At 45.9% G+C, this 26643-nt stretch overlaps 2 protein-coding genes and 1 long non-coding RNA gene across 5 annotated transcripts in view; 2 read left to right on the top strand and 1 right to left on the bottom strand.

Annotated features, from left to right (window-relative positions):
- Positions 1 to 1724: 1724 nt before the first annotated feature.
- On the top strand, positions 1725 to 5401 carry LOC135237773 (MICOS complex subunit MIC10-like). Its single transcript, XM_064305196.1, has 4 exons — positions 1725 to 1967; positions 3971 to 4018; positions 4490 to 4599; positions 5209 to 5401. The coding sequence occupies exons 1-4, from the start codon at positions 1904 to 1906 to the stop codon at positions 5215 to 5217; spliced, it is 231 nt and encodes a 76-aa protein (XP_064161266.1). The 5' UTR covers positions 1725 to 1903; the 3' UTR covers positions 5218 to 5401.
- Positions 5402 to 9637: 4236 nt separating this feature from the next.
- On the top strand, positions 9638 to 14255 carry nbl1 (NBL1, DAN family BMP antagonist). 3 transcript variants are annotated; one of them, XM_064305193.1, is made up of 5 exons: positions 9638 to 9705; positions 10090 to 10220; positions 11797 to 11987; positions 12365 to 12476; positions 13882 to 14255. In XM_064305193.1, exons 3-5 carry the CDS (start codon positions 11815 to 11817, stop codon positions 14158 to 14160), a joined length of 564 nt encoding a protein of 187 aa, XP_064161263.1. In that variant the 5' UTR covers positions 9638 to 9705; positions 10090 to 10220; positions 11797 to 11814; the 3' UTR covers positions 14161 to 14255. The 3 variants fall into 3 exon arrangements, with proteins under 3 accessions (XP_064161263.1, XP_064161264.1, XP_064161262.1); XM_064305194.1 differs by lacking the exon at positions 9638 to 9705 and having other exon boundaries at positions 9753 to 10220; positions 11807 to 11987; XM_064305192.1 differs by lacking the exon at positions 9638 to 9705 and having other exon boundaries at positions 9767 to 10220.
- Positions 14256 to 17335: 3080 nt separating this feature from the next.
- The window catches only part of LOC135237094 (uncharacterized), a 39904-nt gene continuing 30596 nt past the window's right edge, over positions 17336 to 26643 (bottom strand). The window contains exon 2 of the long non-coding RNA XR_010324752.1: positions 17336 to 17968. This is a non-coding gene — a long non-coding RNA (uncharacterized LOC135237094). The remainder of the gene's footprint in view (positions 17969 to 26643) is intronic.

Raw genomic sequence — 26643 nt, 5'->3', positions numbered from 1 at the left:
ATATGGACACAACAATGATCTTCTAAATCACATTATTGTTGTTTTAATTTGGAAATAGCTTAATAGCGATTTCCAAATAGCTTAATACTATTGAATAACATCTGGTAACTTTTTTGAGAACCTCTGCAGTGTTTATCAATTTACCTCTTTATGCTTTTTTATGTGAATTTTTGTTGGCAATATATCCCCACCTCACCCCTTCCCCCTGCCATCTTGTGGTCACATATGTCTTAGGCACAGTCTGCTGTTACTTCCTGATAAGCTCATTTAACAGGGAAAATGAAAAAAGACATGTACAAGCAATATCTCAGACAGGTGCCAAACAGAAAATCAGACTGGGGAAGTAGGATGAGTCGTGATGTTGTGTTTGCTCCCTAGTGCAATTAATTAATTAGCATAAGTGACATCTGCAGCCACTGTGGCTGAAAATGGATTGAAAAGTCGTGTGTATTTGATGCTAACTCATTAATTGTATTAGTGAACAAACACAGTGTGTAGATTTACCCTTCTTATTGAGACTCGCTTAACTGTGCGTATGTGCACCCGTCTTATATAAATCTATCTGCGTAATCCCTGCTTCTTAATTGTTCTTTTAGATTACAGGTTCACAGACCTCTAAAGCCAAGACCAACTTTTATGTTCAAATACATTTTCTGTTATCCACTCTTTATTAAAATTAGCCAAACCCATGTTTATATGTGGAAAGTGAGTCTTTGTTTTTCGTTTTGTTTTTTTGCATATTCTGCTGTACCTGCATATTAATGTTATGTTTTGTTTACTTGGTGTCACTACCTTTGATGGATTTGGTACACCATTAATTTTCGCCCACAACCCCGGTCATGATTCACCAATGGTTTTCTATTAGCTTTTCAACTGAACAGTGATCACACATTTTATTTCTTAGATTGCATTAACTCATCCTAAGTCATTCTAAGTCTGGTTTTAGTATACATTTTCAGAAGCACACTGTTACCATTGTTGTCCCCTCCCTTTCTTTTTATAGTAAAAGCATACATGCACAAACTGGATAATTATGGGTGTCAGTAATAGCCTTTGCTGCTTGCCTTATGTTATAAATTCCATCCATGACTGTACTACGTAATAGACAGAACATATTTAATCCAACTTGTAAGGTCCTGCAATATATGATTTGTGTTTGAATGGGATATTCATATGTCACCCACTGGAAAACACTGACTTCGTGTCAATAGAGCTTTGAAATTGAATGGAGATTTAAAAAAGAAAATCAAGGCAAACAACAGATTGTCCAAACATTAAATATACCGTTTTCTATTTTGTTTTCTATTTTGTGAAAAACAAAGAGCTCTCTAATACTCAACAAACGCTAAAGGTGCGTTTTAGTATGTAATTAATGAACAGTTATCTTGTTATTTCCGGAAGTGTTGTAACATACTACTGGGCTGGACAGCGACGTCCAGGTGAACATTCAACAGGCAACTTTTATCTTTAAAAAAAAAAAAAAAAAGGTTTTATTAAGAGCTACCCTGCGTAACAGTGGAAACGAGAATAAAACAGCAAATGACTTTCCAAATGCAGTTATTTTTGCATAAACTTTCAAACACGCTGCACGCGTTCGTGTTTATTGTTTTATTTTTATTCGCTTATATGCATGGTGCTCATTGGTTTATGTACATGAGCAATACCCACCCATCGTCGCATCGTAACCAATGATAAGACAGATATCTATGTGTTTTGACCAGTCAAATTTTTGCTTTTTAGGTGGCCCGTAGTCGTTCGTCCAAATCGTACCTTCTAAACTGCTTCTACATGATAGCAACTACGTAAAATCAACTGATCTTATTCAAGAGTCTTAGAAGTGTTTCTGCAGCTATCTTCCGTAATATAATAACAAGCTACTAGTGATTTCTCAGGTAGCATAAACATGTCTGAAGGAAAGCTGGGCCAGAAGTGGGATCGATGCCTAGCTGACAGCGCCTTCAAACTGGGTAAATAGCATACGAGTTGTTCGCTTTCTCTGTAAATGGTTCTTAAATAGATAATTTAGCAATTCAGCAGACCGAGATCACGCAAAAAAGGATTCGTCAACACCGTGTGTCAAGCCAGGAGCTTGCAATATATCTGTCAGTGTCCCGTCCATTCCTTGGAGCGCTTTGTGTCGGTCACAGCTGCATTGCAGATTGAGGTTTTTTTTTTTCCAAATAATTTTACTATCTAATACACGTGTTCCTCGTTAACCAGATATGTTAGAGTATAGTGAATTATATTATAATTTATAGAATGGTTAATTTAGCCAAGTTGTCATTATCAGCACTAACGTTGTCTGCACGTTATGACATTGGTGAAGCTAACTTGAATTGCTTCCTTAAATATTTATCAGTGATGAGTGCACTTTGACTTTGACACTTCGAGATGGCCAGCGCCAGAATAGTTACACAGTCAGATCTGGAATAGTAAATTACACAGGTACATAACACGTGGATGTGAATAGCTTGTTTGCTAGCTAGAGGGGCTAGTTAGTTCATACAGAATAGTTAGCCGCCGAGCTAACTGTTTAGACGTGATGTTTCTGTTAGCTGTTAGAAATTACTTCGCTAAACCAGTCGCCTGTCGCCCAAATATCACGCGTCCTTAATCCATACATTCCTGGAATTTAAACTGCACTGGAAGGGAGAGCATGAGAGGGGTTCGTAAAATGGAATATAAGATCAGCACAAATCCCGTCAAAGGATCCACGACCTCTATCACCTGTTTGACGTTCTTCCACCGGACAGCTCTTTGAGGACGTGAAATAAATGATTACACCGTGAAATACCGCCTTAATGGTGACGTAGATACAATAGAAAAGCATATAAAATACACCATACAATACCATCGTCACCGATTCAGTAATTACAAATGTCCACACCATTCAATATCTTCTGACGAGATACCCAACAAGCAAACATAATATAGCTTCATACACAGCAGGGGCAATTTAACTGTCTTGATTTGTGGTTAAAGCTGTTCAACTATTTTGCCTACTTAACGCACATGAACGTAACATTGATAGTCCCTGACAAATAATGAATGAGTTTATTATTTATATGGTTACATTAAAGATAAAGTGCCACTTGGCTCCACTTTCCACTGGTTTGTGTTCACCTTTTTTATTGGTGGGCGAAGGGGGAATCGCTTTGTGACCTGAATTAATGAGACCGAGCAGAGGAAGGAGAGGGGTGAGGGGCATTATTTTTATTTTAATCTTCGTACTTGTAAACTGTACGATCGTGAATAATGTCCGACTGGAGGTCCCGGCGCATAGCCGGCTGAACTGAGTTATGAGAGTGGGAGGGAGGGCAGGCGTTTGTCCCTGTGTGCTGTTCCTCGTGCCCTGGCCATGACTGTGGCTGGGTGGGGCTGGACTGGAGGGAGGTGAAGATAAGAGCATTCCTCCCTTCATAGGCTTTACATGTCCCGTCTGGATCGTAGCCCTCCACCCACCCTATCCCTCCATCTCATCTCTCTCTCTTTTCTCTTCTCTCTCTCCCCGTCTCTCTTCCCTCTTTCTTTCTCCCTTTTCCTCTAGCTCTCTATCTCTTTTATTCTGTCTCCAATCCATGTTCCAAATTCTTTTATCCTTTCTCACCACTCCCTCAGTCTTACATTCTCTCTCCATCACACTCTATCTCGCGCACACACACACATGCACACACTCTTTTTCTCTCTCTGTCTCTCTCTCTTTCGGTCTAATGAGCTGTCTGGCTGACAGGTGCTGTTTACCAGCTCTGGGGTCAGAGGTCACACCCCCCTCCCCCCCATGCCTTGTTAAGACTGATTTACTTCCGCACACAAAGGGGGGGGGGGGTAGCAGGAAACGAGGGGTGGTGGTGTAAAAGGGCTGTCTGAACCTGTAAGCATCAGTCTGGTTGCAGTTACATTTTCAGTGTTTCTGTGCGTCAGCATTTCTGTTTTATGGTCTCCCCCCCCCCCTTTTCTCCCCCTCTCTTAGTGGCTGGCCTTGGGATTGGCGTCGTGCTCTCAGCTGTCTTCTTCAAACGTGAGTTTCCCCCTCGGTGGCTGGAGAGAGACCGCTGTTAGTGCACCCAGTGTGGCCCAGACAGTTCAGTGGACAGCAAGCGCTTGGGCATGCCAGCCTCCAGAGGGTCAGAACAATCCAGGTTCAGAAAGTCAAAGTCCGCCCCTCAGTATTTTGTTCACCATTTGCTAATTTAGCGCAGTTCTTCAGCCGGGTGGTAGAACCAATTGGTTAAATCAGCCGGCTGTGTTCGTGGGTGGAAGTAACACACGACAGGACATTTGCTTTCTGACCCCTGGACTTTAAACCACCTCTGCAGGCCCTCAGGGCTCACTGGGGGTCAGTCTGGGTGCCGTTTGCCAGGATGGCGGGCTGGCTGTTTGTGTGTGGCTGTGCGGGAGGGAGTGTGGCACAGAGTCTTAGTGCCGCTCTGTACGCAGACGATGTCAGCGTGGTACGTGAGCCAGGTGCGTTCTCTCCTCTCACCTGCAGGCCGCACGTGGCCGGTGGCTTTTGGGTCCGGGATGGGGCTGGGCGTGGCCTATGCCAACTGCCAGCATGACTTCAGATCGCCTTCCCTGCTGCACGGGCGTATGGTCAAGGTGAGTGACAGCACTGCGCATACGTTACCCATGAAGCCAAGCTCTGTGATCACACACAGTTCAAGACACTTTTCAAAAAAGAGGAAGAGGATTGTAACCAAAGGTATAGGTATGACAAACACTGGGACGTGCACAACAAATATACACAAAGAGCATTGTCATTGATAGTGCATGCTGATGTAAGTATGCAAATGCTCCTAAAACACAGAGAACACAGGTAGAACAGTGACAGTAGATTGCATTAAATCCAAATTAAAATGATTACATCTCTTGGTCCTTTAGATTTTTACAGCCAGAAATACATTATTCCTACATCTTTGCATCATTTTTAAAGCAATCTTAACCATCAAATTAATTAGTACAGCTCTGGGAAGACAACGCACCGATTAACTTTATAGTAGACAATTTGTCTATATACACGATCAGGGAAAACACAAGAGTACCTAAATGTAGGTTTTGCTGACTGACATTATTTTGAGAAATGAGGTGGAAGGGGAAATGACATACGAGCGTGATGTATTCACAGAGTTGAGCGTGTTGATGAAAGGGAACGAGGGGGTTGAGTGATTGATGGTGATGGTTTTAAACTCCCCTCTCCTCCCTCTGCAGGAGCAGTAGTCCACCGAGGGTCTCCAGGAGCCGCTGAGTGTCCCGTTGTGTTTTGTGTTCATTTTGCACAGTTCCCAAGTCCGTTCTCTCCAGTTCTAATCTGTTTTCCCACCTGACAACCCGTATCTACACTATAGGTCTGAACAGGGATGGCTGGTGTTTGTTTAATAAAGAATTAAAAAAATGAAATGGACTTACAAGTAAGCATTGTCCTTTTTACTTCAGTATGTGTGTGTGCGTGTTCGCGTGTGTGCGCACATCTGCATTGCAGCATATGCTTGTGTGTAAACGGGAGAAAGGTGTTTAATTTATGAATGCAGTCAGTGGCGAAATGCATTTGGGGGATTTTGGGTTAGTGGGATCCTTGGTGGGACGTTCCAGGGTAACGGCACCCTTGAGGAACACACTTTATCCCAACTGTCAGTTGGAATCCTGCGGTAAAAATGGATGGCAGAGTGTGTAGCTGTACATTTCCCCGTATCTGGCCATACAGCGTAATCAATGTGAATAAATAATGTAGGCTACTGAGCTGCTAGCCACTGCAGCCCTACATGTGTGACTGAAACATGAACTTCCAAGTACATGCGGTGTGTTGGAATGACATATTTGTGGTGAATTTTACACCAGAGAAAGTGCTAGTGTTTATGTTCATATTTCCAGTCTTCGCTGTTTTGGGATAGTAACTGCATTCAGCTGGTAACTGCACTGAGTAAAACCTGGAACCCTCCCAAATCTGGAACATGGACAAGAGCTCTTCTGGGTTTTATTAAGTCCAGTTATCCAGCTAACTCTGTAATCTTGCTTTGTGAAATACCCCCAGGATTACCGAGTTAGTTGGATAAGCGCACTGAGCAAAACCCAGAACCCTCCCAAATCTGAAACATGGACTGATGTAAAATGAGCTGTTCCAGGCCGTAGTCCAGTTATCCAGCTAACTCTGTAACCCTGCCTGGTGATGCAGGCCCCTGTGCGTATGAACCTGTTCCAGTTTTGGTGGGTAAACTATAATGGCTTCTGCTGTTGCCAGTCCTCAGCTTTAATGAGTGAGAATACCGTTGGGAAGCATACTGCATGGAAACATGAACCCCAAAATAAATACAGGCAGCTAAACGCAACCTTAAAGAATTTTAATTGCTTTTAAATGAAAATTCAAATAAAACACAGATTCTCTGCGGTTAACCCTGGACAGGCATTGATACGCTACAGCTGTGGGAATTCCAGATGAACAACAACAAAACAGAAAAAGAGTATACAACCTTTCACAAACACACATCCTTCTAGAAAGAAATAACATCATTTTTTAAAAATAGTTGTTGAAAATATGTTTTGGATGGAGCTGGCGGGGTCAACAATGTCTACCAAAAACATGGAATGCTCTTGATAAAATATTTTTGTAGGAGACGGAGCGAAAAACTTTTATGTGCATTAGTGAGTCAAAAGCAACTGTTTCCGTCCTTCGAATGGAAGCCAGGAATCAGCACCTGCAACCCCAGAGGACAGAGAAAGAGAGAGCGTGCGAGCAAGAGAGAGAGAGAGAGATGCGTTAAGAGCAGAAGCTCTTAAAGGGCTGGGGTGAAACCGGGGGTCTCCTAAGTTGACGCGCCGCGTCGATCGTATATTCCGCGGCCTCCCGCGTCCGCCGTGGCGTGTTCCGCCTCGATCGCGCTGTTTCACGGCCGTATATTCACCGAGAGGCGGGCCGAGATCAGAGAGTGCTGAGCACGCCAGCCCGAGCCGCGCAGGAATGAGAGAACGGGAGACTCACGCAGAGAACACAGCGAGGGCCTTGGCTCCGGCACTCTGACACACAGGACCTGTAATTACTGACATGCTTCCTCACTGCACGCACGCACACACACACTCACACACACACATGCACGCACACACACACTCATACACACGCACACACTCATACACACACACACTCACACACACACACACGCACACACACACTCATACACACGCACACACACACTCACACACACACATATGCACGCACACACACACTCACACACACACGGACACACACATACACACACGCACGCACACACACACACGGACACACGCATGCACTCACACACACACACTCACACTTGCACACACACGCACACACATGAACACACACTCACGCACACACACACCACACACGTGTGCACACACACAGCACACACGCGCACACTTACACACACACGCACACACATGAACACTCACGCACACACACACCACACACGTGTGCGCACACACGCACACACACACACACTCAGAGAAAAGGTACACTGACTTTAACTGGGCACTAGAGGCACACACCCACACACAGTTGAAACAATTGGACGATAAATTGTTCTTCAACTCCAGCTGACTGCCTGCTGCCTGGACAGGGGTCGAAGGTCACAGGTCAGGTACTCTGACTGCTAGCAGAGTCATGGAATATGTAAGTCACGGTGTGCATGTGTATGTGTGTTTATGTTGTCTGACAGTACACTTTGTGTATAACAAACATTTTGTAGTGTGTGCGTGTGCGTGTGTATTCAGTTGTGTGTGTAGAGAGTGCATTGTGCAAGAGTGTGTTTCATCAACAGCTGTGTATGTGTGCACTGAGAATATGCAGCCTGTGTGGCCTTTAAGTGTCTGCAGTAAATTAGTAGTGTGCATGTGTGGAGTCAGAGTGAGTGTGTGTGTGTATGTGTGTGTGTGTGTGTGCCCTGAGTATTCTGAGTGTGTAGTGTATGTGTCTGCGTAATCAGAGTGTGCAGTGTGTATGTGCGTATGTATTCAGTGTGTAGTGAGTGTGTCTGTGTAATCAGTGTAGTATGTGTGTGTGTGTGTCCCCTGTCTATTCTGAGTGTGTACTGTACTGTATGTGTGTGTGTAATCAGAGTGCACAGTGTATATGTGCATATGTATTCAGTGTTTCGTGTGTGTGTCTGTGTAATCAGTGTGTAGTGTATGTGTTTGTGTAATCAGAGTATGTAGTGTATGTATGTGTAGTCAGTGTGCAGTGTGTGTACATGTGTATGTATGTGTGTGTGTATGTGTGTGCATGTGTGTGTATGCGTGTGTGTGTGTGTGTGTACGTGTGTGCATGTGTGTGTGTATGCGTGTGTGTGTGTGTGTGTTTGTCCAGGCCCCTGGCGCTGCAGTATGTCAGGAATGCGTTGGAATGCCAGCTCTGGGCTGGAGTTCAGCACTTATTACTAACAGGTGAGCACTACATCACGCGCTATAACACACACATACATACACACACACGCATTCACGCACACACACGCACATTCTCTCACAACACAATCACTCACAAGCTTATGGACACTCACGTGAACACCTTGACAAAATAAAACCAGTTTTCCCAAACCGCTATTTCCCCAAGTCCCTCAAAATTATTTGTCTTCCAGTGAAGCGAGAGAAGAGGGGAGGAGAAGAAGGAGAAGGAAGAGGAGGAGGAGAGAGGGTGGAAAGAAGCCAAGGTGCACACCTGCAGAGAGAACGAGGTGAGACTTCCGTGCAGCCAGGATACCTGCCTGTGCCTGTCTGATAGATTCTACAGCACTTAATCATAATTGGAATAATGACACTCTTACGAATAATAATTAAAGTTTTAATATTGTCAATAGCACAATTGTTGCCAAAGAAACAACAAATACCCCGATAAACTTTAGCTCTAATCTCTCTCCTGAGCACCTGTTGAATGTTAGGGGACAGAGGTGATCACCCCACTGAAGCACAAAAGACTGCAGCCATGTTTTTTTGGGCTATGAACACAGCGGGAAAAGGGCTGTTTTGCACAAGTCTGCGCACCACGTTGCTCTGCTTATGATTGGCTGTAATCAGTGCGACTCTTGCCCTTGTGATCTTGTCCCCATCGTGAAAGCACAGAACTGAACAGACATCACCAATCACAGACCAATAAAGTACAGCCCGGAGATGGAGGTGGATTGACTCCAAGGGGAAGGCTGTTCAAGCAGAGACAATCCCAGGACCCATACTTATAGCACCTCACAGACAGGACAGCATGCATCTATCCAGTCCAGCATGACTTCAGCAAGCTGGACTGAACAGATGTGCTTTCAGAGGTAGGACAGTCGTCCACATAGCACCAATCACTCAGAATGTCACCAACTGGAGAGACGAGCCACATAGGGTCAGGGGCCATGGGCTACTTTCTTAGCCTCACGAAGATCATTTCTGGTTTCTGTCAAAAAATAATTTCTAAAAAAATAAAAATAAAAAGAGGTAGGTTTTGAAATTGAGGAGGTGCGAGAGAAAGAGACAGAAACACTAAGTGCTCTGTGTTAGCAGATTGATCTATCGATAGAGTTGTAAGCTTGCTCCGTTGTGCTGCGCGGCAGTGTCCAAGGGAAAAAAAGAGGCCCGGCATTAGCAATAATCTCGATCTGCCAGAAACAACTGACATTTTTTCCTCTTTACAAAGCGTCCAGAAACTCAGTGGGACTCCAGTCTAGCGTCGCCGGCGCCTACAGAGACAGTGAGGAGCACCAGGTAAAAACGGGATGAAACAGACCGTCCGGGAAACAAGAGTTACTGAAGAGAAACTAGTTTAAAGAGGGGGAAATATCTTCCCCGGGAATTTACGAAGAGGAAAAGTACTTTTCAGAAAGGAGAGAGAGAGAGAGAGAGAGAGAGAGAGAGAGAGAGAGAGAGAAGGGGAGGGACTGAGTTTGTGAAAAGAAAGAGATAGAGCTTGGGAGCGCTATCACTTCACCCTCCCCTCATCTGTCTGCCCTTCTTTTTGGACGATGCAAATGTTTTCACTTAAAACACTGCCTTTCTCGGGCGATCCGTCGTCGCTCCGCTGTCGGCTTTTGTAATATCAAATTTTGTTATTGTCTAATTGTTCTCTTCTCGGTGGGGATCTCTCCCCAGCCTCTCCTGTCTCCTGCGGGGCGGGTGGGGTGAGAGCGAGGGGAGACGGTGTGTTGGGACTGGGTGAAAGGGTTTCAGGGTGAAGTAGTCTAGGTGGCCCGGCTCGCCTGCTTTTCCTGCTCTTCTTAACAGTAAGTGAACGTTTTTACGAGATTACGTCTTTCACAATCTCCATATTCCTTTTGCACTATGTCTCTCTCCCCAGCTGTCTTTTCCCGATCTGTCATAGAACCATTTAAAATTTGCGCTTAAAATGGCATCTTAGGAACTTAATTTATCATCATAGTTATTTGTCAATGTTCCTCCTAGAGTTCACATGTTTACGATAAAGTATCAGTCTTAAAATCTAGAGTACAACTGACAACTACATAAAGAACAGTCATAATTACTTTACATTCACAAACCTACTTGCCAATGTTCTTTAGTGCGTCACCGATATGCCGAACACCCAGGCTAGGCTAACTCATACAGGAAACTAATTAACCAATTATTTAAGTTAAGAAGTTGTTCCGGCAGTGCTTAATTACTCCGTATAGGTGTGAGATGGACAACAATAGTAAAATGGTCACTTTTTCGCAGAAAATTTGTTTGGCTGAGACGGATTTTACAGTACATTTCCTACATTAATTTCCGAACATGAATTTGCGAAATAAAAATGACAAGTTAAAGCATCGGGTAACGTGATAACAAGAATCAGTTATTTACTCACTAGCACTGCAGTTTTCAATTTCTCACGCACTTCCCTCCTTTAACTGCCGCAGGGTGTTTGGGAGGTGGAGAGGAAGAGCGTTATTGTATACCTGGGGAATGTTATTACTGCGAGGGCACAGTGTTATGTAAAATGTAGCTTGGCTTACTTAGAAGAAAACATAATACGAATATGTAGCCAACAATAACGGCGAATAGTGGCTGCAGTCTCAAGAATGCGAGAGAGGTTTTGTTCAGGCATCGTTACGCAGTTTTCCAGTTTATTGGAGTCAGGTGGTTTCAGGCAGACAGTACGACTCCCTCAGTAACCGTAAACTTCCTGTCTTGTTTTGTGGGCGTTCGGAGTTAAGTTGGATCATGTGAACATGTTAACTGACATGTTCTCATTTCATCAACGCGTGGATAGAATGTTGACGACTTTGTCCATACAACAGAAACACCACTTTAGAAGCGCGGACAAGACCAATGAAAAATAAAGATGCGAATCAGATTTATTTTTTGTTAACCCCCCTGTAAATCCAAAATAAGCGGATACTGTGTAAGTAGCGTAGGCTACATCGATACTGTCAAATCTACAACCAGCCGCCACAGTTTGCGAGCCATTCTCTATCTGCCAAGATGCCTGTGTGCACTCCGAGTTTTACTCTGGCTGTTCTGTTGTGTGTCATTCTGGAAAGTTAGAAAATGTATTATGGAGAAGAAAAATAATGGTTTATAGAGAGAACATATGCATATTGACCCAGCAACTGCTTTAAATGCTGTAACTCTACTGCTTGTAATTCTTCTAGGGTGTTATTGTATTAGTGTGTCTGTGCGTGTGTGTATATACACGCACACACAAATACACACTATAGGACTAATGTAGAGCACATGCTCTCACATACTCTGGATAAATAAAAGACCACCAAAGGAGATGTAAACTTCAAGAATTAGAGTATAAATATTAATAATAAGATTAATCAATATGAGTTTTTCCTAATAAAAATGATATTACAAAAGCCCTTTTCAGGTGCAGTCATGTGGCAGTGCGCTGTGATTGGCTACACGCTTCTGGCGCTCTGCGCGGCGGCTCCGCCCCCCCACATTAACCGCCTGGCACTGTTCCCTGACAAGAGCGCTTGGTGTGAGGCCAAGAACATCACCCAGATCGTTGGGCACACCGGTTGCCAGCCCCAGTCCATACAAAACAGGTCAGAGCAACGCTGAGTTCCCATCTGCTGCACTGTCATGCCATTCATACTGACACACACACACTTGTGCATACACAGACATGCACACACAAAGGAAGTGTCCACTTACAAGAGTTGCACATATCAGACTGTACTGAGGGATCCCCTACACTGTTATGGAGTACACACACACACACACACACACACACAAACATGCATACACAAGCATGCACACACAAAGGCAGCTCCCACTTAAAAAGAGTTGCACAGATCAGACTGTAGGAATCCCGTACACTGTTACGGAGGACTCTGCTGTACAGCTGCAGTGGTGAAGGCTGTAAGAGTAAATGCACTGATGTGACTTCCTCCTCCTCCTCCTCCTCCTCCCCGTCTCCCAGGGCATGCCTGGGGCAGTGCTTCAGCTACAGCGTGCCCAACACCTTCCCGCAGTCCACAGAGTCCCTGGTGCACTGCGACTCCTGCATGCCTGCGCAGACGCAGTGGGAGGTGGTGAGTACTGTCCCTGCACTCCGCCCGCGGCTGCGCAGACCGTGGAGGCACGGTGCTGCTCTTGTGCAATGCAGCCCCCCCCCCCCCATCCGCCCTGCACCCACACCCACTCCCCCTCCCCCCTTACCCCCCTGCACCCACACCCACTCCTGCTCCCAGCCCCTCCTTGAAGCATTTACAGACTGTGACCGTGACCCACGCGATGCGTGTCTGCATCTCGTCAAAGTCTGTGCGTGTGCGGCGGCGCGTGTGTGTGCGCGTGCGCATGCGTGTGTTCATGAGCTTTGTGTCTGCGTCTTGTTGAAGTCAGACATATGTGTGTGTGAGTGTGCGTGTGTGTGTGTGCATGTGTGTTTGTATATGTATGTTGATGAGTTTTCTGTCTGTATCATGCTGAAATCAGACGTGTGTGTGTGTGTGTGTGTGTGTGTGTGTGCGCATGTTCGCATGTGCATGCATGTGCGTTCTGTTCTTTTCTGTGTCTGGTTCCTCTGTGCAGGAGTTCCATTCAGCTCCAGATTCCAGGAGTTTAGTGTTTCCCTCTCATGCATAGCTGGCCCTGGACAGCGTGACCAAAAGGGAAATCAGTAGAGAGAAATTAATTAAGAGCTATTAAAGTGATTTAAGGGTGACAATGTGCCAGTGAAGGTCTACATACCCAGAGGAGGGCAACTCCCTCCTGGGGTTACATCAGTTTTGCTGTGAACACAGTCTGCAGCCCCTCACACACACACCCACACACATACACACGCACACACACACACTCTCGCACACATATATACACACACACCCACACACAGGCAGAACGCACACTCTCTCTCACACAAACACATACACATCCACACTCACACACACACACACACACACACTCTCGCACACATATATACACACACACACACTCTCGCACACATACATACACACACACACTCACACATTCTCACACACACACCCACACCCACGCACACGCACACTCTCACACAAACACATACACATCCACACTCACACACACACACACACACACACACACACGCACACGCACACACACACGCACACTCTCTCTCACACAAACACATACACATCCACACTCACACACACACACATAAAGACACACACACACACACACACTCTCTCTCTCTCTCTCTCCCTCTCACACACACACACGCACGCACACACTCTCTCTTTCTCTTGCTCTCTCACACACACACACACTCTCTCTCTTTCTCTCTCACACACACACACTCTCACACACACACACACACTCTCTCTTTCTCTCTCTCTCACACACACACACACACACACACTCTCTCTCTCTCTCTCTCTCACACACACACACACACTCTCTCTTTCTCTCTCTCACACACACACACACACACACACACATCACAGGCCCGTGCTCTTTCTGCAGGTCACCCTGGAGTGCCCGGGCAGTGACGAGGCCCCCCGCGTGGACAAGCTGGTGGAGCGCATCCTGCACTGCAGCTGCCAGTCCTGCAGTAAGGACGCGGGCCCAGAGGGGGCGCTGCTGCAGCTCTACCCCTCCGAAACCGGCCCCGAGGTCCCGCCCCTGCCCGCGGGCGACCACGCCCACCAGAGCGCCCACGGCGAGCTGAAGGAGCAGCACCTGCAGCGCGGGCACACGCACACAGACCTCCACGCCCACGCCCACACTCCCGCAGGGGGGTGAGGGGGCAGAGAAAGGAGGGGGGGGGGGGGCGCCCGTCCTCCTACCCTGGCTACTCCTGCCCCTCTGTCCCCTGTTGTCCTTTCTCCTCGTCTGCCTTGCTCTCTCGATCCTGAAACCCTTTTGTCTTCCTCTTCTGTCTCAATCACCCTCCTCGAATGCACTGCACCCTCTTCTTAACCTGCCTAGATGACGCACACTAAGCACTTTTTGACACCACTACTTATAAAAAGCTCAAGGATGACATAAAATACACACAGCACAACACCGAATTCATACTTCATACTTCAAGACTACAAAACACACACACAAGAATACCACAACACACACACACACAACAGAATGCTACACACAACAAACCACACACACACACACAACAGAATGCTCACATACTCACACACACACACACACACCCACAACAGAATGCTCACATACTCCCACGCATCCAGATACAGAAAAACTCAATCACTATGCTGTCCACTCTTATCTGATACACTCCCGACTTCCCAGCCTTACTTGTTATATGCTGTACAATATTTATCCTCTATGTCCGTGTGTTAAGGGCTTGGGGGATCGCAGTCACTTTCTCAACACTCGGCTTTAGACTATAAAAACCTGTAATCAGATCTGTGTAAACGTGAGCCTATGAACATAATAAACTTGAGATACAGTCTACTCTGGTTTTCACCTCTTTTATTAAAATGCCTTTATTGTTTGTATTGGCGTGTGGGAAAAATGTGGGACAGCATTTAATCTCTCCAATAAATAAATACACTGCGGCACTAAATTTGAGAGACATATCTTAAACACATAATCTCATAATCTCACAGTAACTTGTTTAACTGGTTACTTGGAAAGAATAAATGCTGAAACATTTCATTTCAACAGTTGGCAGGATTGTGTTAGGGTGTAACACTGAATTGATTATTATTAATGAATTAAACATTAAAATCATTGGAAACCTGAAAACATTTGTATTTTTTTTCTAAATAGCAGAAATATTGTATAGAAAGTATAGATTCTTTAATTTTCGATTCAGTGGGTTCAAGACCGTACCTACAATTACCTCTATGTCAAGGACAGCATATGTTGGACAGAGAAAGGATTTCAAAAAGGATTTGGATCTTTAATTTGGTATGTGGTATTATAGAATTAGTGTATATGTTAGTGTTACAAACCTCTGTTGGGCCATAATTTCAACTGTTACGTTGTTATTTAACAGAATATTAAAATATAATATCTGAATATTTACATATCTCAGACTTTAATCAGATTTTAGCATTAAAGATTCTGATTTAAATCATTACTGAGCAAAAGCAAACACGCTGTGCAAACTTCACAACGAGATGGCACGTTTGGAGCGCAACAAGACGAATTGATTTTATGGTTTTGGTGGGAACACTGCTACCCTCTACTGGCAGCTATGGAGAACTGCAGGTAAAATAAATTGAAGGCCAAACTTCTCACATTTCAGCAAACTTCTGAACTTTCAGTTGAAAAGAAACACCAAATTCAGGCTGTTTATTGACCTAGGAGTCAGCAAGGTCTATAATAATGGTAGGAGAAGAGGACTTAACTGCGCATTCACTGATTCCCTACTAGAAAAGCACTTAAATTTCTTGTTGCTCAAAAACTCAAATTGTTCCTATTGTTGTATAGTATTCATTAATACTATAATACATTATGCATTCATTATTAAAATAAAAAGACGCAAAATTAGAACATAAAATCTAAGAAAATCTGCTTTGTTTGAGACTGTATGGTGTTCTTTGCGTTGTGGTAACTGTCTCCTCCCACAGGTACTGTATGTACCCTTATTTGGCCTATTAGCCTCCTGTTCATCTGACTTTACCTTTGCTCTACCTTCCTGGTCTCTGTTATCTCTGTTATGTCTGGTATCAGCCTGATGGTGGCGCTAGTGATGAGGCCGTGTGCCATGCCTTATGTATTCGGACTCGGGTTCCACCCCGTGCAGCTCTGTTTCGATGTGATGGGCAGGTTTCAGCCTTGTTGCACAGTCACATTGTTCCTGTGCTACAAACACTGCCTGACTTCACCCAGACACCGTAGCTGGAAACTCTGCACTGCTTTCAGCTTTACTAAAGGCTACATACTATTGCCATGTGGCAGTAAGTGTGCCACGGGCCTTTAAGTTTTTCCACCGTTTGAGTGTTTTTCTTCCCACTGGGGAGTTTTTTTTTTTCAACCTTACTTGTTTCTTTTTTGGGGGGGGGTCCACAGGCCTGGTTTTTGCACCAGTTTTCCTTTCTGTTTCCTTTGTAAAGCTCCCTTTGTGACGGTGCCTTCGTGCCTTGAGGTTTATGGTACCTGCTATTGTGTCCTTACCCACACCTGTATCGTACCTGTATTGCGTTGCCCCATTCCAACCACCTGACAATGATTAAACTGTGCACTCTAACCAGGCTTCCCCGCTTGGGCTCTTCTTCTTAGCAGCTTGCTGTCCCAGCGCTGCCCCATTACTTCAGACACTCAGTAACTGCTCCACACAGCCCGGATCCTCTCCCTCCTCTCCCCTTCCCCCAGTCCCCACGTGGTGAAACAACCTTCCTCAGTCCTTCCAGAAGACAGAAGACTGTTTTCCACAGACATGTGAAAACCCATCTCCTCTGTTGATTTTTCTGTGTAATAAAACCACCATCCCCTCCCACCCTTTATTTTACCGGTCCGGTGGCATGCGGGCATCTGACAAATGACGGAATTGTAAATTGTACATCGTTCACCCGGAGATGCATTCCATCCTCCCACCCCCAATCCACGCTGGCCATCATTATAGCACCCCGTTTTAATGACTAGGTTGGTGCAGTCATCCAGATTTTTGTCCAAACGTGTGCATGCACGTGTGCGTGGTGCATCTATATGTGTGTGTATGTGTGTGTGTGTGTGTGTGTGTGTGCAGCATAGTTTTGAGTCTGGGGAGAGGAGTGACTCACTTGATTGTTAAATGCCAGACACACAACTGTCCTTCATAAGACATAGAAGTGAAACACACCCAATTTTGATGGCGGGGGGAGGTGCAGGAGTGCAGAGATAATAAAAACTTTCAAGATGGAAATAAAAGGACTTCAAAAGAACCAGCTGCGGGGGCTTTTAGAGGGAGAGAAAAACAGGGAGGAAGATTCTAAGAAAATGAAATCATGAGACAGAGTGAGTGAGAAGATCAGTGGAAATGTAATTTAAAGATACGGGAACATCATTACACTGAAATTTTTTACCATTATTCACTTGAGGCTTAAAAGAGTACGGAGACAGATAATAAGTTCTTTCGGCTTTTCATCCGAATGTCTGCTTTCAATGAAAAGCACTTTCACGTGGAATTCTGACCTGGCAATGAGAACGAATTAATAATTTAACCGAAGGGCTCATATCTGTGTAAACATGAGGAGACAGCCGAATGTACACCGAAGCTCCAGCACATCTGTGATGCACTTTCAATGTGGACTTCAAACACTGAGACCCTAACTTTGGGTCCATGTTCTTTTGACGGACAGCTTCTTCTCTGTCAATAGTTTCGGTTCTTTGCCAAACGTTCCTTGCCCTGTTGCAGGTACCCCCCTAATGTGGGTGGGTGGGTGGGGGGGGTGGGACTGAGACCTGTGTGAGTTCTGCAGTACAGCCCTTCTTCACACGCCGCAGTGTGTCCCATCAGCTCCGGCGGAGAGACGGATTTAAGTCCTCACTCACCGCTCCGTCGGCGTGGAGCAGGTCGCTGGCGGCAGCGGCGGTGCTTATAATGAGAGCGGGCATCGCCTCCTCTGCATGGATTCGTGATGCTGACACCTGTGTCCATCAGCTGAAGTGGAAAGAGAAGAGGAGTTTGTGACAGCTGTGAGGTGAAGAGACTGTTTAATATGGAAAATGTAAACGCCCCCCTCCCCCCTCCCCCCTCCCCCCTCTCCTGTTTCGACGGTCCAGTCATGCGCTCCCTTTCCTGCCCATGCGGCAGAGATTAGTGGGCTCATCCTCTACTGTTTTTCTGCCTTGCACCTGCGTACCTGCTTCACCTGGTGGAGCACCGGGCTGCGGTGTTTGCGTTGCGTAGGTTCATGTTAGGCAGCATTGAGTCACTGTTTGCGTTATGTGACATGTTGTGTTGTGTAGTGCCGTTTTGTGCTGAGTCACTTTGTTTAGTTGTGTCCCATTCCATTCCATTGTGTCATACTGAATAATGTTTACTCCTGCAGCTCTGCTCTGCATTCTCTTGTGCAGAATCATGTTTTGCTGTGAATGTCACTGTCTCAATTCAAGACAGTCGCACTTGTGTGCACAAACTTCAGTTTGGGCTTATGCTTGTGGAGCAGTGACATCACCAAGCTCCTCAAAAGCTGATCTAATTTTATTTTATAAAAATTGTAAACTGAAAAAAAAAACATGACTTTGGTTGCGGGATCAATACTGAAAAACTAGTTCACAGGGAGTCAGCTGGGTTTGAAACTAGCAGGAAAGAAGAAAGCAAATGAATGTACATTCCTGTCCAATCTAGCGCAATCAAACTCCCACAGATCTAGTACACAAATACGAATATTGATACTGTGCCACATTATTCTCTATGCTGCCCTCCTGTGGTGAAAACATGAAATGGCGGGGCAAGGCCACTATTTCAAAAGCTGTCATCATCAGTCATTATCTAACTAGCAATTTAGGTCAGTAATGCTATGCTGTCAACAACAATTCAATAGCATTTGCTTCTAATAAGTGTTCAGTTATTACTAATGTGATGTCACCTTTGTAATGCTGAGATATGGAAGCCTCTGTGAGGCATTATGCCTCAGCAATTTCTGTTTTGTGCTTCCCCCCTGCGTGAAGGGCTGTGGAATTGATGCTGACAGCAAAGACCGCATTTTGTAGGCAGGATCCAATGGCGAGTTAACAGAGGAGTTTCTCTTCTTATTTAAAAAAAAAAAAAAATCTCATTGATCAGAACATCCCCTACCTTTTCTCTAAGAGGGCCCCAGGAGGTAAGACCGATTGTCTGGCAGTCGGAGGGTTGCCGGTTCAAACCCCGCCCTGGGCATGTCGAAGTGTCCTTGAGCAAGACACCTAACCCCTAACCCCTAACTGCTCTGGTGAATGAGAGGCATCAATTGTAAAGCGCTTTGGATAAAAGCGCTATATAAATGCAGTCCATTTACCATTTACCATTATTTTTTTCGTCTGGCTAATGCTACCCATAAAGTGGAAGATAAAAAGGTTCAGATAATGTTTTATAATTACTTCACATTCAAGGCTGGATTTCAGTTAAATCATGAGTCAGGTGACAAGGAAGTGTTTTCCCAAGGTCAAAGTTTTAACGCTGATGGAGAAACGCAGTATTTCATGCAGGTAGAATGTTTTTAAGATACAAGCGTTTAAGATAAAACAGGCATGTTGGAAGAGACTAAGTAGGGAACTAACGGTCCTGGCCATACCAGATGTTTAGGATAAAGAATATTGCCTCGCAAACTGTCCCTGTGTGCTTTACACAATTTGAGGGGATGGATTTATGATTACAATGGGCCGAAGGATCAGATTAGGGTTTTCATAGCCTCCAGTTAAAGGGGTCACACACATTACGTACATTTGGTCATGGAAATGTGTCTAATCGTAATGATGGAGGAAAATGCAATAATCGTTTAATATTTGCACTTTGTTCCATGAAATAAAACATGAGGAAAAATAGTTTTAAGTAATAACGGTTTGACAAATCTTTTTGTTGGCATTTGATGAGAAACAGAAACCTCAAGTTATCGGAGACAACTTTCAACACCTCTGAAATTGTCCTTTTGTGTCTGTCACTGTTGTGGCTGGTTTGCAGTGTTGAAGGCCACCAAACCATGTAATTTTAACTATTTAAACACCCACCACTCCAAAGAAGGTCACTATTCTTTAAAAAAAAACTTGGTAACACTTTACAATAAGGTCACATGGCATTCACTAATGTAGTTCTTAACTACTGACAAACACATTAACAAACAGCTTTGTACATCATAAATTCACGTTAACAACTACATTAGTTAATGCCAGTTCATGTATTTGTTAATTGTTAAATAATTATGAGTACCATATGTTTTGATAATGTGTAAATAATCATGTAACGAATACATTAGTTTATGTATTTGTTAAACACTAACTAGATTTCATGCTTAATTAATGTATTTGTACATCATTAAGTCATGTTAACAATTACATTAGTTAATGCCAATTCATGTGATCTTATTGTAAAGTGTTAACAAAAATGTTGTCATATTTCAGTATATTCCAGTGTGATGTATGTATTTTTAAAAGACCCCATACAGTAAGAATAATATATTCCATTTTATATGATTTAAGTAAGCAGGGTAAAGATAAATGCAACCATATGTGTGTGTGTGTGTGTGTATTTGTGTGTGTTTGCATGTGTGTATGTGTGTATGTGTGTGTGTGTGCGTGAGTGTGCATGAATGTGTGAGTGTGTGTGTGTGTGTGTGTGTGCATGCGTGGGTGTGTGTGTGTGTGTGTTTGCATGTGTGTGTGTGCATGCGTGTGTGTGTGTGTGTGTGTGTGTGTGTAGGGGTGCGTGCGTGCGCGTGTGTGTGTGTGTGTGTGTGCGTGAGTGTGTGTGTGTGCGTGTGTGTGCGCGTGTGTGTGTGTGTGCATGTGTGTGTGTGTGTGTGTATGTGAGGGTGGGTGTGTGTGTGTGTGTGTGTGTGTGTGTGAGGGTGTGTGCATGCGTGTGTCTGTGCGTGTGTGTGTGCGTGAGTGTGTGTGTGTGTGTGTGTGTGTGTGCATGCGTGTGTGTGTGTGTGTGTGCATGCGTGTGTGTGTGTGTGTGTGTGTGTGTTATTCTTTGTCGCTGCCAGAGTTATGCTGTGGAGGGTCAGGCCGCCAGGCTGGCAGGGTATCAGTGCGTATTACACACTTGCATTTCATACATTTACATTGTGAATTATCCAATGAGTCAGTAGAAATTTTCTGCGGCTCAGAACGACAACATTGCACGGGAAAATCGAAGTGAGAGTGAGATCAGGGCTGCCAAGTCACATTGCGTCACTGAGCTGGCTCACTGTCATTGTGGCCCTGTGGTTAAGACAGACCACTCTCCTGGACAGAAGGTTCCAGTACAGCACCATGCACAGGCACAGCTCTTCTGGGCCAGCACAGGTAGGACTGCCGCTTCCACGTGCCGGTCCAGGTGCTCACAACCGCGCTGTAATTAGCAACAGCGGCGCCCTCTTCTTATGTTTAAGTGTGAGAGCCCCTTAACTGCCTCGCCTGCTCCAGTAACCATGGACACGGGGCGGAGGGGTGGGGGGGGGGGTGTCGAGGAGAGGGGGGGTGGCAGGCTGCTGGGGGGGGGGGGGTTTAGTTTTGTAAGCTTTTCCAAAGTCGACGTCAAAAAGCAAATAGAACACAGATGTGAGAGCTAGGAAGAGAAACTCAGGAGCGCCTCTTCCTCGTCCGACTGGCGAGACGGGCTGTGTGTGCGTAGCGCTTGTTCGTAAGAAGAACACGGCGAGCGATCGATTGGACTTCATCAGTCTGTGATGACGTCTGTAATTAATGTCCAGCTGGCTGGTGGTCTATGCAGCACAGACGGGAACAGAACCGTTACAGACACGGTACATAATGGATATAGTCATAAGGGCTACAGACATTCCCCTGGTGGGGTATTCCAGGTGAAGGACTGAATTTGGGTGCGGTCCAATGGGCAGAAGTGTAGTATCACAGTTAAGGAACTGGCCTTGTAATCTAAAGGTTTAATTTCCAGGCAGAACACTGGAGCTATACCCCCAGAGCAAGGTACTTAACCTGCTTTGCTTCAGTATATATCCAGCTGTGTCGGTGTGTGCTGTGTTACAAAGAAATGCAAGAGCTGTGTAAGTTGCTCTGGATAAAGACGTCTGCTAAACACCCATAATGTAATGTATTGGTCTGGAATTGAGTTTTGACTGTGCTAGTGCTGAATGTGTCCAGCAGCTGCTTAGCATAAGTGCTCAGGGAGGGAGGGGTTAATTAAAGCTGTAGGAACCTGAGTTTTAATCAGGTGCCTATAGTCTGCCTGCATCAGCTGCCTGAACTGCGCAGACCTGCGACAGCCTGCCTGCATCAGCTGTCTTAACTGCACAGTCATCCTATAGCCTTCCAGAGAGTGGGGCGAACGTGGCAGTGCAGTTTGGGAACTTTTGCACCCCCCCCCCCCCCCCCCCCGCCCCACAGCAGAAGAAAACCCATCCCACCTGCCCTGCAGAGCAAAGCCCCCCTAGTCCTGGCAGAGGTGCACGTGCCACTCCTCCAGCACCCCTCCTCAAACCAAGAGAGGCACAGGAGGCACTCCGCAACGTTTGGGCCCAGCAAAGGGGTCACACAGCCCCCCTTCCTGGCGATGTCCCTGTTTTTCTTCAGGTTTCCCTCTGGGCCCCAGGTTCACTCTTCCCCCCCCCCCCCCCGTCTTACAGCAAACAACCAGCCCTAATTGCCTCCAGATTTGAACAAGTGAAACAAAACAAAACAAGTAAATAAAGAACAGGGAGTCCAGTTCCAATCTCTGAGCGTTCCCTAAGTCCTCTCCGTCCTGGTTTTATGCACTCAAACCCCCCCCCCCCCGATCTCTCCCGCTATCGTTCTTTTCGCTACCGCTATCTGTCCAATTCAGGACGACTCTGTTTCTTGTTGTTTTGTAATCGTGTATTATGTCAGAGACGTGCATTATGTCAGAGAGAGAGACAGAGATAGAGCTTCAGCGCGGGGTTCGTTTTGGGAATCGGCTCACGGCCGAAAAGAGAAACGAGATAAAAGATCCGAGAAACCGAAAGAAAAAAAACGAAAAAAAAAAACACAAGCGAGGCGGAGACGCTCGCGAGGCGGTGAGGAAGAGGAGGTGTGGGGAGCAGTTTGGGGAGAACTACGGTTAACAGAGAAAATGAGAGAGGGAGAGAGGAGGTTCATGGGGGGGGGGAGGGGAGGGGGGAGTGGCGCGGTGTCGAAAGGAAGTGAGAGAGAGTAAATGAGTAATCCGCTGTGTCAGCCCATTATTACCGCTGCGTTGACAGGGTATCGACATCAGGGCCGGCGAAGAGGCCAGGCCACGATTTCTGTGATACAGTGATTCACTGGGCAGATAAAACGAACCGCTTTTACCACCGAGCCGACGTGTAATTTGCCTTCCGGCACTAAGCCTGCTCATTCAGGCTTGCAAAACATTTAACTACGGACCGGGCTCATCGCCATGGTAATTAAACCTGTCTGTCAAACCGTCCACTAGCAAGGCCAGCTCAGATTCTGACCGCGAAAAAAACTTACGACTCCTTATTGTATTTCTGATTTTTGAAATTGCATATTGCTTGCGTGCTTAAATGAGGAAATGAAACACCAAGTGGAAAAACCGCCCCTTAATTTGACAACAAAGAAGATAATTTAACCCTACATCATACTGTAGCTGCTGTATGAGATAAGAGTGTTTATTTCTGGGCTCTTTTAGATAGAACTTCCACCTTTATGCCGATGCTTCTGTTTCCACATGACTCTCCTTCTCTATCGTCTGTCACTGACTCTCTGTCCTCTTCTTTCGAGTCCTGCATTGTCTTCCCTACCCAAGGCCAAAGGATTTGCTGTACAGCAGGGGTGTCCCATCTTAATCCGAAAAAAGCCAGTGTGGGTGCTGTTTTTTTTTTTTTTTTTTTAAAGCCCCACACTATCACACCTGTCCTGCGATGGTTTGGTGGCCTGTCCAGGGTGTATTCCTGCCTCTCACCCAATGCATGCTGGGATAGGCTCCAGCACCCCCCGCGACCCTGCTCAGGATAAGCGGGTATAGATAATGGACGGATGGATGGATGGATGGATGGACTATCACACCTGATTTAACTTAATTACCTAATCATTGTCCTCAATCAAGGCCTAGCTGGGCAAGCACGAAAACCTGCACCCATACCAGCCCGTTTTCGGATGATACTGGACACCACTGCTCCACAGCAACAGCACCAAACGTCATTCCGTGGGACAGGAGCGGAGAGGATCCAATGACCCGGCGTGATGCTGTGGAAAAGCCTTGCCAACAGAAACCTTCCCTCCCTGGCAACACACTACAGTCGGTTATGAGCCTCCCTGCTGGGCTGTTAAGCACAGTCTCCACTGGCATGGTTAGGAGTCCGCACCAGATTGTCGCACTGAGAGCCAGCGCTTCAGCAGAATCAGTCATCCAACAGCCCATAAAATTGCCCAGCCTTGAACCTGAGAATTTCAGCATGTGGCTATTTTTTTTCACCTTTGCAGATAGCTGGGAAAATATTCAAGCCTGTGCAGACAAATACACACACACACACACACACACACACACACACACACATGCTCACGCAGCACCTCACATGCATATACACATACACATATGCACACACACACACACACACACTCACACACGCACACACACACATGCACACTCACCACACCACACATATCACACATCACAACGCAACACACACAGCACACACACACATGCACACACTCACCACACAAACACGCACGCACACACACATGACCACACACACACACAATACACACACCACAGCACACATACACACACACATGCACACACTACACAAACCACACACACATACACATATGCACACACTCACACACACACACAGGCACATACACACACCCTCACCCACACACACTCACACTCTCACACACACTAGCACATCCAAGGTCGAACGCAGCCCTTGAAGTAACATGCAGCTCCAGTGCGGTGGGTCACTGTTTGTTTGCTTTTCCCATGACGGGAGCCAACATCTTCAAAGCTGTCTGCTGCCGGACTTCCTGTGCGTGCAGGAAGTGGTCTTCAGAATGTCCAGTTTGAAGCGGACAACGAAAACACCCCTCAGAGTCAGTGACGAGAGTTGACAGGTCCTCACACTCGAGATTGATGCTTTTTGTGCATTGGACTGAACACCGCAGGCTAGAAGTCACAGACAATCATATGGTGAAGCTCACTGGTGCAGTTAGTGACGTTACTGGCTGAGGAAAGGGCACTTACAGTCTCCCTGCGTCACCCCTGGCCCTGAACTGACACCGGTGAACAGACAAAGAAAAGACTGCACTTACAAACTTTGGCTTTTATATCTGTCACCTCACATTTTTTTAAAAAACACCTGTTGACAACAGTCATATTTTTATCCAACCACTGCTTCTCGGTATGCTCCCCGCAAATCTCAACTCCTCAGAGACGAATATGGCCATCTCCTTCCTCCAGTTACCGAGAGGACTCAGCTCTATGAGACTCTCATTGCTGACACTGTTGCCTATCAGATGATTATAGCTGTTGTAGTGGCGATAATTAGGCCTACTGTACACAACAGTCAATTGGAAAGTTACCCCACTGGATTCTGACACGAGCTCTGTTAGTCCCTTGTGTGGAGGACGAGAGTCTTTAGAATAGTTGGTTAATTTTTGGCGGAAGTTGTATGCAGTATGATTTAAGAGGTTCATTTCGTCTAGTCACCCAAGGTATGACGGCTGATCAGAGTAGCTGAAACCCCAGCGTCATGCTAGGATGAAGCTTATGCAAGGACGTAATATATTCTGCAGGGAAACGCCCCTGGACCCCCACCTAGAGGCTTGCAGTTCTCAGGGTCTATGCATTTCAGCCCCCCCCCCCAAACACCACCGTCTTAAATCCACAGCTGAATGTGTCGGACTGCGCGTACTGTGTATGTACCAGAAGTGGCCAGAGGGTGGCAGCGTGAGCATATGTTGGGACATCGCAGCCCGTGTTACTGTGCGTGTTCCGGAGTGCCTGCTTCTATCTAACTGCTCCCCCCCAAAACCCTCCCCCCCCCCCACTCTGCCCCATCCCTCCTAATCTTTCTTAGCTGAAGTCTGCTCCTTTTAGCTTCCCTCCCTCCAGCCCTTCTCCCCCATCAGCGCACTGATAAGAGAGGCCATTATTTCAGCTCAAATGGCCGTTTAATTACACGGCGTCCCCGCGCGCTCCGCACTGCTCTTTTATCCGGGCTCTCCCTCCTCCTGCTCTTTCTCAGTTTGAATCTGACTTCTCACGCTCGGTCTTTAACCTCCTCAGGTGGTATTTTCGCCGGGGAGAGATTCGGACGACGGCGAGGCAGGAGTAAGAGCAAGGCCGGGGGGGGGGGGGGGGGGTTGAATCGATCAGAGCCCTTATCTCGCCAGAACAGAACGGTTTGAAGCGAGAAAAAAAGAAACAGCAAGAGAGAGGCATGTAGAAACAAGAAAGGCGGGAGGAAAGAAGGGGCAGACTGACAATGAAAAAAGGTGGAAGATAAACTAGGCAGAGAGAGAGAGAGAGAATAACAAAAAACTGCATTTTTAAAGCAGCTCAATCACGGGTGATACCCCCCAATGAGGAGAGGGGTGGGAGAGAAAGATAGAATGATATCACATTTTCCCATCCTTTATCTTTTCTTACCTGTCATGCCCTCATCCTCCTCTCTGTTCTCACAACAGGGATATTTCGGAATGTTTTCCCCAGCGACAGTT

Source organism: Anguilla rostrata, chromosome 13, assembly GCF_018555375.3.
Source record: "Anguilla rostrata isolate EN2019 chromosome 13, ASM1855537v3, whole genome shotgun sequence".
In the NCBI taxonomy this organism is placed as follows: Eukaryota; Metazoa; Chordata; class Actinopteri; order Anguilliformes; family Anguillidae; genus Anguilla; species Anguilla rostrata.
The sequence above is the reverse complement of the archived record's forward strand: the minus strand, read 5'-3'. Positions and strand labels throughout refer to the sequence as shown.